General features: G+C 40.9%; 1 protein-coding gene across 2 annotated transcripts in view; it reads right to left on the bottom strand.

Moving 5' to 3' along the window:
• The window catches only part of LRP2 (LDL receptor related protein 2), a 138,500-nt gene that overhangs the window by 75,576 nt on the left and 49,839 nt on the right, over nucleotides 1–13,085 (bottom strand). For both annotated transcript variants that reach the window (XR_001941840.1, XM_018568553.1), the window contains exons 27-28: nucleotides 12,145–12,273; nucleotides 544–710 (exon numbers count right to left, since the gene is read on the bottom strand). Coding sequence is in view for 1 of the 2 variants with exons in the window: in XM_018568553.1 (XP_018424055.1) it covers nucleotides 544–710; nucleotides 12,145–12,273 (296 nt within the window). In the remaining variant the exon portion in view is untranslated. The remainder of the gene's footprint in view (nucleotides 1–543; nucleotides 711–12,144; nucleotides 12,274–13,085) is intronic.

Here is a 13,085-nt window from a genome sequence, read left to right as displayed (position 1 = left end):
CGAGCCACACTCGGGAATACGGGTGGTGTCAAACAACGCGCTCCCCCGGAGCCACACTCGGGAATACAGCGTAGGTCTTACCTTGTCCGCGATCCCCGCTGTGTCCTCCGGCGGCTGCCGACTTCCGGGTTCCATCCCTTGCGAGCGGCCGGGTCACAGGGGGGTGGAGCCGGCGGGAAGTTTTTTTGTTGTTTTAAAATAGAGAAAATAAGGAAAAAAACTAACAAAATAATCAAACAGCCAGTGAAACGCGCGTTTCACTAAACGGAAAAACGTGCTAAAAAACGAGCTGAAAAAATACGCTCAGGTGTAAACCCAGCCTAAGAATTGCGAAACTGCTGTGCTCTTCCATTGGATTACAGAAAGTCTGTTGTCCATAACAAAGTATCACCCCCACTGAAAAAACAGCTACATATACCTTACATGTCCTCAGTTCTAACTAGTTTGCAAAACGTCTGTAATGTTATATGGATTTAGGAAACATAATTATATAAGAGTCATGATAATTGTATAACAGCACGTGTTTAAAAATGTGATACTTACTGGATGTTCAATCCAATACAGCATTTGCTCTTCGTCATCAAAATCCACATCATACCCATTGTGAATGCCGGCTATTGGCACCATGGCATCATTGGTCAATACTTCTGGGTTAAGAGACATCCCATATATGACGTTGTCTCTTATGACAATGAGGAAGGGCTTGTCATCTGGGTAAAGCAAATAAAAAGATCAGTTATATGGGACGAAAGGGATGTCATCCCCACGCAGACACACAAAGCAACTGATCTGTAGATATTCAGTAATAAGTAGGAGCTATATACTTGATGCTAGATATGTGCGATTTGTTTCTTTCCGAATTGCAATTCTAGCGAATTTTCAGAAATTCGGACATTCAGATGCATCCGAATTTCCAAATGAAAAAAATAACGAATTCGAACGTGCTTACGAATTTCTTTCCAAATGTCAGTCGGAATAAACTTTTGTTGTTAAACGTCAAAGTAAAAAAAAAGGCGTGGAATTTCCTCCCTAATTGATACCAGACCCTTTAGGTCTGGTAGGAATATTAAGGGGGACCTCGTCAGGTTTTTATTTATGGCCGGTATCCCCGATGGATACTCACGTCCTATCAGTAGAGGATATGCCTCGAATGGGTACACAGGTTGCAGCAAAACCAACAGTTCTTGGACAGCAATAAAGACGTAAAGCCTCCGGCCACATTTTTTATAACGTTCCCTAACAGTAGGGAAGCTTTAATATTTTTTTATATTTTATTTTTGCCTGTGACCTTATTAGGGAAATTTTCCCCACTTCTTGTCCCTGTGACACCCATACAGGAAATGCAGGGGTGAGAGTCACAAAGAGGAAGGCACACACAGTATAAGAAACATTGTCAGAAGCTCTAACCTCCCTCATGATATTACAATGTGTCCTTGTTGGAGAGTTGTCTCCCCGATATGAACACAGAGGCGATGAAAGTCTGACAGAGGCTCTAACTCTCCTGTAGTATTTACTATTCCCTTGTCTATACTTAATAAACAAAAAGCATTTGGTTATAGTTGGGCTTTAAAGTGTAGATAAAGCCAAATTTTGGGGTTTAGGATAGTGTTCCCACTGGGGAGTTTCACCCCTCTAATGGTCCAGACAACTATTGTCTCCGGTACAGAAAGTGAGGAGAAATCCTAAATCTTTATGTTGTCACAGGAACAGGAGGTGAGGGGAAAATCTTCTAATGGGAGGGATAACCCATCATTTGGGTAAGATTTTCTCTTATTTGTTGCTTTTTCTCTAGGATAGGGAGTGAAATTCTCCCAGATGGGACATAGAAAGCAAATATATCTATAAGGACAGATCACTATGAAGGTGCTCAGAAAAACCTGGAATCAGACATTTTGCCTGCTGCAACAAAACATCTAAAAGGGTAAAAAAAAAATTTTTTAGTATGCTCTGTGAATAGACATACCAGACATATAGAGGAGTTTTCTCAAATTTGACTGCAAAAGTAGAAATACACTTCAAGGTATCCAAATGGTTACCTTAAAAATCTGTCTTTATTCATTGTACATTAGTTCGAAAAATGGGATGTGGTGCCCCATAGGCCAATGAAATCTCTTTTCCTTATAAAACTCTCTGCCAATTAGCTAAATATTGGTGCTATCAGCCATAAACATGGTAGCCGATTAATGTGACCCCCCACTGTGCAGGTTGTGATCAGCCATAAGTCATTGTGCAGTTGTGAAACTTTTTGACAATTTTTTGCAGGTCCCAGCAACACCTTCCAGAAATTCGAAACACTGTCGATCACATGTTACAGAAATGTACGGATGTGAAGTCAGTCTGAACCAAACAGGTTATTGGTCGCTGGGCAACACCATGCCACCATACCAGCTTTTGTCAACCTTTTTTTCAGAAACGGCACCCTTAAACAATGCTACAACTTGAGGCACCCGAGTCATCGATTTTAAGGGGGACCCCATGCAAAAACACACAAAATATGTGTTTCCCCCTTCACATCGAAGTGCCCACACCAAATCAAGATCACCCGTTCACATCAGAGTCCCCCTTTGCATCAGTAGCCCCCTCCACATCATTAGCCCCCCTTCACATCAGAAGCCCCCCTTCACATCAGGAGCCCCCCTTTGTCATCAGACGCCCCTGTTTCACATCAGAAGCCTCTCTTTCATATTAGAGTTCCCCCTTTCACATCAATCTTCATTCACCCCTTCACTATCACAGTCCCACTACCACAAAATTTGGAGGAACCCCTGAGGAAGCCAAAAGTCAAACCAGGGTGCAACGGCACCTTGGTTGAGAAAGGCTGGTTTCTACAATATACTTCATGCTCAGATACTATGATATACAGCATGTATCCATTATGTACGGATCATTTCTTTCATTATTTTCATTATTTTCACGTAATTACTCTCTGAAAGAAATACCAGATTTTCACCCGCGGCGGTCTACAAGGCATTTAAATGATAGGTTACATGCAATGTTTAATTGACCTGTCTTAATTGATCTTAATCTTGAGTTCTCTCTTCACTGGATTGCCGCGTCACTACACTTGTCATTATCTTTCCATTGAAAGCAACCACACTATTGAACAACATAACACTGATACGCTCAATCAACCACATGTTGTGAGACAGTACAGTACATGCACTGATGTGCTAGTCACAACTATCTAAGCTACAAAGGTCACAAATAAGCACAATCTCAGCTTCAAATGGGGGTCACTCGCTAAAGCTAAACCCCAGATAGATAATAAGATGATAAATAAGATGCAGATTATTGCAGCTTTGTATTTAATACATTCTTAAATGTATTGTTTTAAATGCAAGCAGTGTAAATGCCTGAATTGTATTTGGTAACAGCCTCTTGCAATCCCCTATACAACAAACCACAGACTGGAGGAGGGAGAAGATGCACAAGGAGCCAGTCAGGGTTGCTGCGGTGCTCATGTGCTAAAAAGGGACATGCTGTTAAGAGGAGAAAGCAAAGTGACAGAGAGATGAGCTCATCAATCTGCTGCTTTCCTTTCACTGTCCAATCACAGGCTGGTACAAGATATGTAAGTGTTACTTAAAGGAGAACTATGAGGTGAGTGATTTACACTCATCCTCATAGTTAGAGCCGACATGCGACATTGAAACTATCACACGTCAGCTCTTTTGATTGGGAAGTGAGCGGACACATACCGTCGCTCGCTCACTTCCCGATCATCTCCCTGCAGAGAGCAATGACTGTCAGTCACCGCACCCCGCAGGGATTCCCTTCTCCCCTCCCCTATCCTCCAGTGTTCACTGGAGGAACGGACAAGGGAGGTGGCAGGCACAGCTGGCTCTGCCTCTAGATAGGCAGAGGCTACTGTCTATCAGCCAGCTGGGTGGATCTCAACAGTATTGTCGGGATCCGTCCCAGCTGCGGCGCTCCCAGAATATATAGGGCAATAGCTTGCTATATACTGAGCTTTTTGTCACAGGAGGACGTTAGTATATGTCCACCCATGACCCTAAAGAGAACTATGGGATAAAAAGGTTATGCCACAGTTCTCTTCTAACTAGCATATAAAAATCAGGTCTCCTGCTCTAATATACAGGGCTACGCTATGTGGCAGAACTGATCACATCTCATAAATGGATGGACAGTGATATAAGTTCTTCCACATCTAAAACAGCTCCATTATTTTATTCTGTTTAGCTTAGAGTTCAGCTTTAAAATTAAGGTGCAACTATCAGAATTTAGAAATTTAAAAATCCCATTAAAATCTATAGTAATGTTGTTTAGTTCTCTATGTTTATATTAGTATGTGATAACCACAAGCTAATTAACTAAAGGAGCTATTTCCCCCACCCCCCATCCTGTGTTATCTTCATATACTCCATCTTTGATTTCTTACATACAATGTTGGGTGCTTTGAACTGTGCGGAACACTTAACCACCTTTTAATTGGCATATGCTGTCTGTTTGAATCCAGTCAATGTAATATCAGACCTCAAGGTGCTCTATATTGCTATGTTGAAATGAAGACAATAGTTAAGAATGAGCATACCAAAATCTGATCTATGTGCTGAAAGTCCGTGCTGCCAGACGAAAATAACACTGTCAACGGGGATTAGTTTCATAATAAGTCTCAGAAGACTGAGCAAAGCCTTCTTTTTTTTTTTCTAACCATTAACAATAATTAAAATCTTTCACAATTAAATGAGCTAGTGATACCATCTTTCTGGCTTTGGAGCAGCAACATAAGGCCTTTCATTCACTGAAAACACTGTAAGGTTTGGCCAGTCTGTAGATATGAGAGACTTGTGGAATGACGGTGGTCTTGTAGGCAGTCTTTCTGAACTACTTCATCCGTGATAAGCTGTTTCACAGTCATTGGGAGGACAATATGTACAGGCAAGAAGATGCTAATGAGTTCTTTCAATAAAAACAAAAACAAAAGTGTTGAGTGCTTGTAAACTCCCAACAATGAACTTCTCTCATTTGCTCCTGTTTGGTCTTTTAAAGAAGAACTCCACGTTTGTTTTTTTTCAAGGGTTAATTTGAAAAAAAAACGCTGTTCGATTTGGTTTAGGGGTCGGAATACAGAAGATATACTCACCTAATCATCAGTCCTGCGGCGGTTGGCACTCACCATTCTCCCTCTTCACTCTGCCTGTGGAATGTCCCTAGGCATCTTCATGTCTAATGGACCTGCATCAGATGTGATGATGTTACAGGCCCCTAGACCACCAGAGCCCAGGAAGAAGAGCTTGTGATGACCGGTCAAGCAGCCAGACGGGGCCAAGGATCATAAAGTTTGTTAACTCTTGGCGCTAATGACTGCCATCAGAACACTCCACCCGCTGTTAAATGATTCAAAGTTTTTCACACAATCTTGAGGGGCTGCTCATTCAAGGCTCTGGGGCTTCCATCATGAACATAAAAAACAAAAGGGAACAGAGCGCCACCTCCATGTGTAAAATTGTTTATTTGAAAAGATAAAGCAAGGACTCTGGCTTCAGAGTATATGTACTCACAAACAAATATTTTGATCACACTTTGTCAACAGGGTAGAGGCCACACTGTCTGTTAACCCAGGATAATTTTGCCCCGACTATGTACCACGGCTGCCTCCGTTCACATCACCGGCCACATTCAGCTAGGATTTACGCGTTTCAGGGGCAAGCCCCCTTCATTAGAATCATATGATGAAGGGGGAGTGCCCCTGAAATGCGTCAAAGATCATGTGAGTATACCTTTATTTTCTTCCCTGGCCCAAACGAGCAGCTGACCCTTGTAGTGCCCTACTGCAAGGGTGAATAATAAAAAAAAACAAAAACACAGGAGTTCTTCTTTAAATATACCCTTGAAAGTGTTTAGTTAAATCTTTGCAAAAAAAAAAAGCCAGTTGAACATGCAAGAAATTCAAAGCTGTCTTCCGCACTCTGGCTGTGCTACCTTAAGGAGTCTAATTAGCCTCCCATGTTCTTATATTGGACTTCAGAACAATTAATGGTCTATTTAAAAGGTATTTACACAAGATTCCCCATCTTTCTTTCATGACTCAAATATTTTTCTAAGGTGTGCCTTCGTGGTTACACATCTGCCTTGCAGCACTGGGGTTCCCAGATTGAATCCAGGCCAGGACACTCTCTGCATGGTGTTTGCATGGTCTCCCTGCGCATGTGTGGGGGGTACTCCAGTTTCCTCCTACACCCCAAGAACATGCTGGTAGGTTATTTGGCTCCTGTCTAAATGTGCCCTAGTATGTGTGTGTGTGTGTATGTATGCATGTGATATAGGAACCTTAGATTGTAAGTGTCTTGAGGGCATGGACTAATGTGCATTTAAAGTGCTGGGTACATTGTCAGAGTTATGTAAATGTATATAATAAATACATTGTATTCCATTTGAAAATGTGAGAATCCTGGGTGAAAGTTGTGTGAAAACCTTTATTAATAGACCCCTTTGTGACTATGTTGTGGGAAATGGTTGAGTAATTGAGCAAAACACAACTGGAAGGGCTGACACCACACACAAATACTTTTGGCTGTCAGACCACAACAGCGCTTAGGAGCTGAATGAATTTCTGACAGATCAATGGCCAGTTGTTTATTCTTGCAGAGTGTTTAAAGGTATAAAACATGGGGAAATGTGCTGTATTGTTTTTTTTTAATAAGTTTTGCACTGACAGACATTTTAAAGTGGAACTACCACTTTCAAATATCTTTAAAATGCCCTCCTTACCATCTTGTCTTGAATTGTATTGTAATTGTAATGTCTTCCTTATATTGTAAAGCGCTGCGCAAACTGTTGGCGCTATATAAATACTATGTAATAATAACTACAATTTTCTATTCTTTACATCTAAGGAAGGTGCCATCTTAGCCTCTCTTTGGATTGCAGCTGCCATGGTGCTGCCCATGTGATCAGCTATGACACCAGCCATTTGAGGGCTTGAAAGTTCAGTTGAGAGCTGAAATAAGCACACTGGCAATCTTGATAGTTGGCATGTCTTGGAAGTAACTGTTGTGGGAGACATTCAATGAATTGGTCTAGTTCCACTTTAAATTAAAAGCACTACAATGGAAATAGAATTCTCAGAGCAACTGTTTAGCTGAAAACAGAGTGGATGTAACTTTGTATTCTGTTAAACATATGTGGATGTCTGATTTGTTTAATACAGCACATGGTGAAATCTGGCTATTGTTTTACCCCCTATTACAATACAGAGGATCAAAGCAAGCTGGTATGGCTGGTATGGAAAAACATCTGATTTCTTTGTATCAGCAACGTCTCCTAGCAGCACAGCCTACAGGAACCTCTTCAGTAAAACCTGAATCTGAATTTCTCCTGAAAGTCAGGGGATGATCTGAGAACACCAGTTTGTGGTGCATGTGATGTATTCCCAAACACACCCAATGAAGCCTCCTTGTTGTCTTCTCACATATAAAAACACTAATGGGAAAAAAAGGCAGTAAGAGGCTTCTCTAGGCATCTATCAGATTCAAACAGAAGCAGGGAGGGAAGGTTTCGCAGCACAGGCTTCAGAAAGTAGACTACCAATGGGCTTGTAAGGTGCTTTCTGAAATCTGGCTGCAGTGGATTATGCAAGATTCAAAAATAACAGAGGGAATTTTCTGGCTTTAGCACAGTTGTAGTGTTTAATTGATAGTGTCAGTGGTTGATCAATGGCTTTTTACTAGATGTTTGTAAGTTCTTTTTAAAGCAGAAATTTGTTTTTTAAACCCCTGCCCCCTCTCCTCATTCTCTGAAATCCCCCTCGTTCCTAGCACAAAAACATTACATATACACATACTTTTTTTTAAGGGTCTCCAGTGACATTATGGGTCATTTTTTTATCCAGAGGTGGCAGGGTTCAGTCCATAATGCACCATGAGGTGTTCTTGTAATGACATGTCAATTGCCACTCAAGTGCAATTGTATTCTGAGCCCAAGATGTGTCATGCCACCACCCCTGGGGGTGGGTCCATGACAGCCTGGACTCAGAGGAAGTGGCCTGAATGATGCTGGGTGTCATTCAACTGCAAGATTGAAAACATCTTGAGATGGGGAAGAAGTACTGTGAGGGACAGCGTCAGACTGAAATTGAGTATAGCAGCAGAAGGTGCTTTTTATTGTCACTTTCAATGGGAGTTTTGTTATTTTTGGCCGAAGTTAAGCTTCAAATAACATACAGTAAGTATTGTAAATGAAATTGTGAAGCTTTCTAACACTCCTCTTCACTTTGATAGCAAGAGTGCACTATTAGTCATTTGAACATTGTTTAAAGTGATCCCACAACGACATTATCCAAACAAATTCCACCTAAGACAGTATGGTTGGCACCCAATGAGACCCTAAAATGGAAACCTTACACTATAGATATAAATAGCTGGAATGGTATCCTGCCATGCATCAAGTGATGACATCAATATATCCTGCAGGGCTGATTTTGCCCGTGTCCAGAAACAGAAATTGAAGGTGCATTCACAGACTATCACAAGAGGCATTCAAATCTTCCTGTACATCGACCTAAAAATCCCTGTTAGCCAGTTAAAGCCCTTATTAAAATGCTAGCTGCCTAAGTATTATATTGATCCATTGGGCTTTAATACTTTGAGTCAGTGACATGAAACAAGTATGCATCAAGAGAATCTGAGAAAAGTAAGAAGTCTTTATCTGCTCGCTTCAGGTCAACGGCTTAAAGTATTGAAACAGAGGGTCATCATGACAGCGGGGCAACTAGTATTGCCAAAAGTTGAGGTCCCCAGTATCAGCCTTTGTGGCGCCCTCAAGACAAGTTTACTTTTCACATTATTTTGTAGCCCTGTTACTATACTCAGTAATATAAAAATAAGATGCAGGCCCTTCAGCCCACGTTTCCAAATTTCAACAGGTAGGTTAATTATCCTTTGCTGATTGTCAGTTATCTGCATGTTCCTTAATAACAAGAGCTACATCTAACTTTTCCTGCACTCTTTAAATACAGACAGCACAATGATGAAAACCCTAACCTCTATCTTCCACCTCCTTCCACTACAAAGAAGCACCAAGCTGTTCGCTGACAGGCTGCCAGATGCTATCAGCACAAGAACAAGACGCGATTGTATTATAAAGCTCCCACTTTAAGCTTCTGGACACTTTTGAAGTACTGAGAATGTAGAAGAGGCTCTGATGTTAGCAGATAGCTTAAAGCTTTCTATTTGTATTCCCGGTATTACCAGATAACATGGAGCTAAAAAAAAATAGTGTAAAGGTTTTAATACGACTGCCTATAAAATGACATACTTTAATGTCGGGTTATACACTTAAAGGGTATCTGTGTTTAAACAATTTAAAAAAATATGTGTTTTTATATTGAATTTCCAAGTTCTACCCCACTCCTAATAACCATAGCGATGTAGAAGTTTAAAAACGTACTTACTGAACATGTCCATAGGATGTACTTCCTCAATGCACTGACACAAACTTAACTCAGTCCTAAGAATATGCACTTCCTTGTATCACCACTCTTGCAAACTCTGCCTTCTGAACTACAACTCAATGTCTGAACAATGTAACATTACAATTGCTTGCTGGAAGCAATGCATGATGGGTATGTAGTCTTGAGAAATGGAGATTGCATCACATCAAGCAGCAGGAAAAGAGATGCAAAGCACACTGGGAATCCAGGAAGTTGTTGAAGGTGATGGGCAGACGGAAGGCAGTGCTCACTACAAAAAAGTACTCACTACATCATAAACAACCATAGTATGTCCCCCCGGTGGAACGCTGTGCGGTACAGTGGCTGCAGTCTCAAACCTCGGTTCGTAAGTACGGGTTGTACGTAAGCCAGGTGTACGTAAGTCGGGGGCTGCCTGTATTACTATTACAATGCTGATGCTATAGCAGGATAATATATGCTGGGAATTTACAGCTCCTTTAATTTTTTTATTTTATTGTAGGATAAATTGCAAATCCCAACTTTTTTTTAAATCAGTCTTGGATACAATGGTAACGGGTAATAAACTCTGTCAGGTATAAACTGCTGTGTTCCCACAGGGGTGATTTAACCTCACTTCCTGTACCAATGACAGAGTGCCACCGAGGCAAGGAGATGATGGATAATCACTGCTATGGGGACCTAGAAATCAACAAAAACACTTTTCTTAGCAGCATAGTTAGGGGTTAAAACACCCATCTATTTGTTATTGCTGTCAGTTCATTCCTGTTCCCCTAATTGTTATCCTGGTGTCACAGTGACAGAAAGCAAGAGGAAATCTCAATGTGATCATAGACAGCAAAATAAAAACAACACCGGCCATATCTATTCCCCACATGATGCACAAGTAAAAAAAATAAATATTGGTTGAAGTTGGGCTTTAATTAGAAATCGCTTCCCAGCAGATGTGCAGGTTTTCTGTTGTGAAGTGGCTGCTGGTAGATGGAAGCACATCATTTGTAACATCTTTTTTGCAGTTCAGAGCAAATAAGAGGTACACTTTGGGGTGTATTTATAAAAATGCATAGATGTATTAGTTCTGAAAAACTGCCATGTACACTGGTTTTGTGAAAATGGGGCAAAAACAAATTATATTAGTATTTTTTCGTTCCATGTTGAAGATATCAAGAACATACCACATTATGGCCAATAGATGGAGCTGAGGATCACAGAAAATGAGCTCCATCCACTGCCCATAATGTGGTACATTAATACCTTGGTTTACAAGTAACTTGGTTTGAGAGCGTTTTGCAAGACAACCAAACATTTCTGAAAAAGTTTGCTTTGATATACAAGCAATGTCTTGCAATAAGAGCAAAATTTTGTAGAAAAGCGCCACCCGAATAAGGCTGTAGCAGTGCGAGCGATGAGTTTGTTTAACGACAATGCAATGTCACATTGGATAGATTCCTTGTTAAGGTTTCACGAAATGAAAAAGATTCCATTGAGTCAAGAGATAGCAGTGATTCCGTTAGTGATAGTGAAAGTTGTCCTACACAATAATCCTCCTCTCTCTTGTCCCTCTCACACCGGCCACAAAAGGTACCTGTAATTGGTTTATTTTTCTTTATATTTTGTACAGTATTATATTACAGTACAGTATTGTAATCATTTTATATGAATATTTTTGGGATGTGGAACGAATCATCTGAATTTCCATTATTTCCTATGGGGAAGTTTGCTTTGATATACAAGCGCTTTGGATTACAAGCATGCTTCCGGAACAAATTATGCTCGTAAACCAAAGTATTACTGTATTTTCTTGATTCATTCTTATTTTATGAATGAATTACATTCAACGTGGAGTGAAAATATACTACTAACATTTGTTTTTCCCCCATGTGCACAGAACAAATGTACATGCAGTTTTACAAGATGAATGGCTCTGCAATGTTTTTATAAATACACCCATAGTCTATGACTAGCTAAAGACATGAGGTTTTGTTAGGAAAAAACAGACAAACCATAACAATTTTGTTTGCCAGAATAGTACAGTAAGTACAGACTTTCCAAGGAGGAGGTGGTAGCGTTGGGGAAAGAAGGGGGGCAGTTGGGACTTTAATCTCTAAATGTAGCACCAATTCTCAGCAAGCATACAGATCATCTGTCAGGTTAAAACAACTAAAATATTCCAGTTCTACAGTTATTTAGGATCTTACGTGCAATCTTTTTGTGATGACTAAACATTGAACCTAAAACACATCTTTAAGCTGGCCATACACCTTCCGATGATTGCAGTGCTGAGCGGGCAGAGTGCGCTTACGCACACCCACCCGACAAAAATCGTATGATTTTCGGCGGGTTTTCCAGCGTGCTAGGAAGACAAAAGTCGTGCGACCGTACAGTAGATGCGTTCGCACGCTGCCCATACAACTGCCGATTATCGTACAATCGCGGGATCACCCGCGATTATCGTACGATAATCAGCAGGTATATGGGCACCTTTAGAATGTTATTGAAAGGCTATGAGTAGGCTGCATTTACTCCCCCAGACCCCAAATATTGTGTATTACATTTTTCAAACCGTTAACAAAACCAGGGCATACAGTACAGCTATTCATCCTATGTACTGTAACTACATTTTTACATCCACCAGCACACAAGACCAGCACCATTTTATGCCCTGATCCAATAACTTGGGCTAGTACAGCCCTTGTATCCCATGATTTTCTCACCTCTCTGGCAGTTCACCTGATCATCAGTTAATGCCCACCCCGAGGGGCAGGCACAGGAATAAAACTTGGCGGAGCTTGATGACAACAAACAAAGATGGCTGCAGGGGTTTGAGGCACAGGGATTCAGACCTGAAAATAAAAAAACATATATGGGAAGATTTATTATTCTGCTCAAATAAGAAATATTCTGAAGCAAGTCTTGCACCTGTAAATTTAAGTTACAATATAAGATGTATACCATGCTCAGCCTTTAATCACAAGCAAGCCAGACTAGAATACAGTACTATGTGATCAAATACCAGTTTATATTTATAGAAATATTTAATTAAAACATATACTTCTTATGCCGCCACCCTGCCTTAAGCCGGAGTGACTGTTCAAATTTAGAGCTGTCAGTCTAATCCTGATTTGATGGTCTGTGCTCATTTGGTTTCTCCTAAGTTCTCTGTTATTGTTTGTATCTGCCTACTGCTGGGTGTGGCCTTGCAATAGAGCAATCAATAATTGTGTGTTATGAATAGCTGTGTCTCCCTAGCCAATCACTAACATGCTGGGAGGGGAGGACATAAATATTTGGGACTGTCCTTGTGAGTGTCTCTTCCCCTTCTCCCCGGGCCTCCTGCCTGGGAAAGGGGTACTGTGGATTGCCTGATCTTTCTAGGCCTGCTGACTAGGGAGGTAACCATGTGCTCCAACTGAGGCCTGGGACTGAGGCTAAGTGAGTGGAGCTTGAGGATGGGAATGACATACAGCAACTTCAACAGGTACGGGGGGCCTGAGAAGTTAGTTGATCCTCTATTGAAGCATGGTGATCTATTCTGAAATTGACTTGTAGCTATTACAAGTACTACACAGCCAGGAGTTCAAGACACAGATTGCAGAAATTGACGTCCGCTATCTGTGAAGGCTGCAAGTACTTTGTTCTATCATTTTTGGAGCCT

The sequence above is a fragment of the Nanorana parkeri genome, unplaced genomic scaffold (genome assembly GCF_000935625.1).
Source record: "Nanorana parkeri isolate BGI_ZX_2015 unplaced genomic scaffold, ASM93562v1 scaffold1206, whole genome shotgun sequence".
Classification (NCBI taxonomy): Eukaryota; Metazoa; Chordata; class Amphibia; order Anura; family Dicroglossidae; genus Nanorana; species Nanorana parkeri.
Note: the sequence above shows the minus strand (reverse complement) of the source record. Positions and strands in the feature narration are given on the sequence as shown.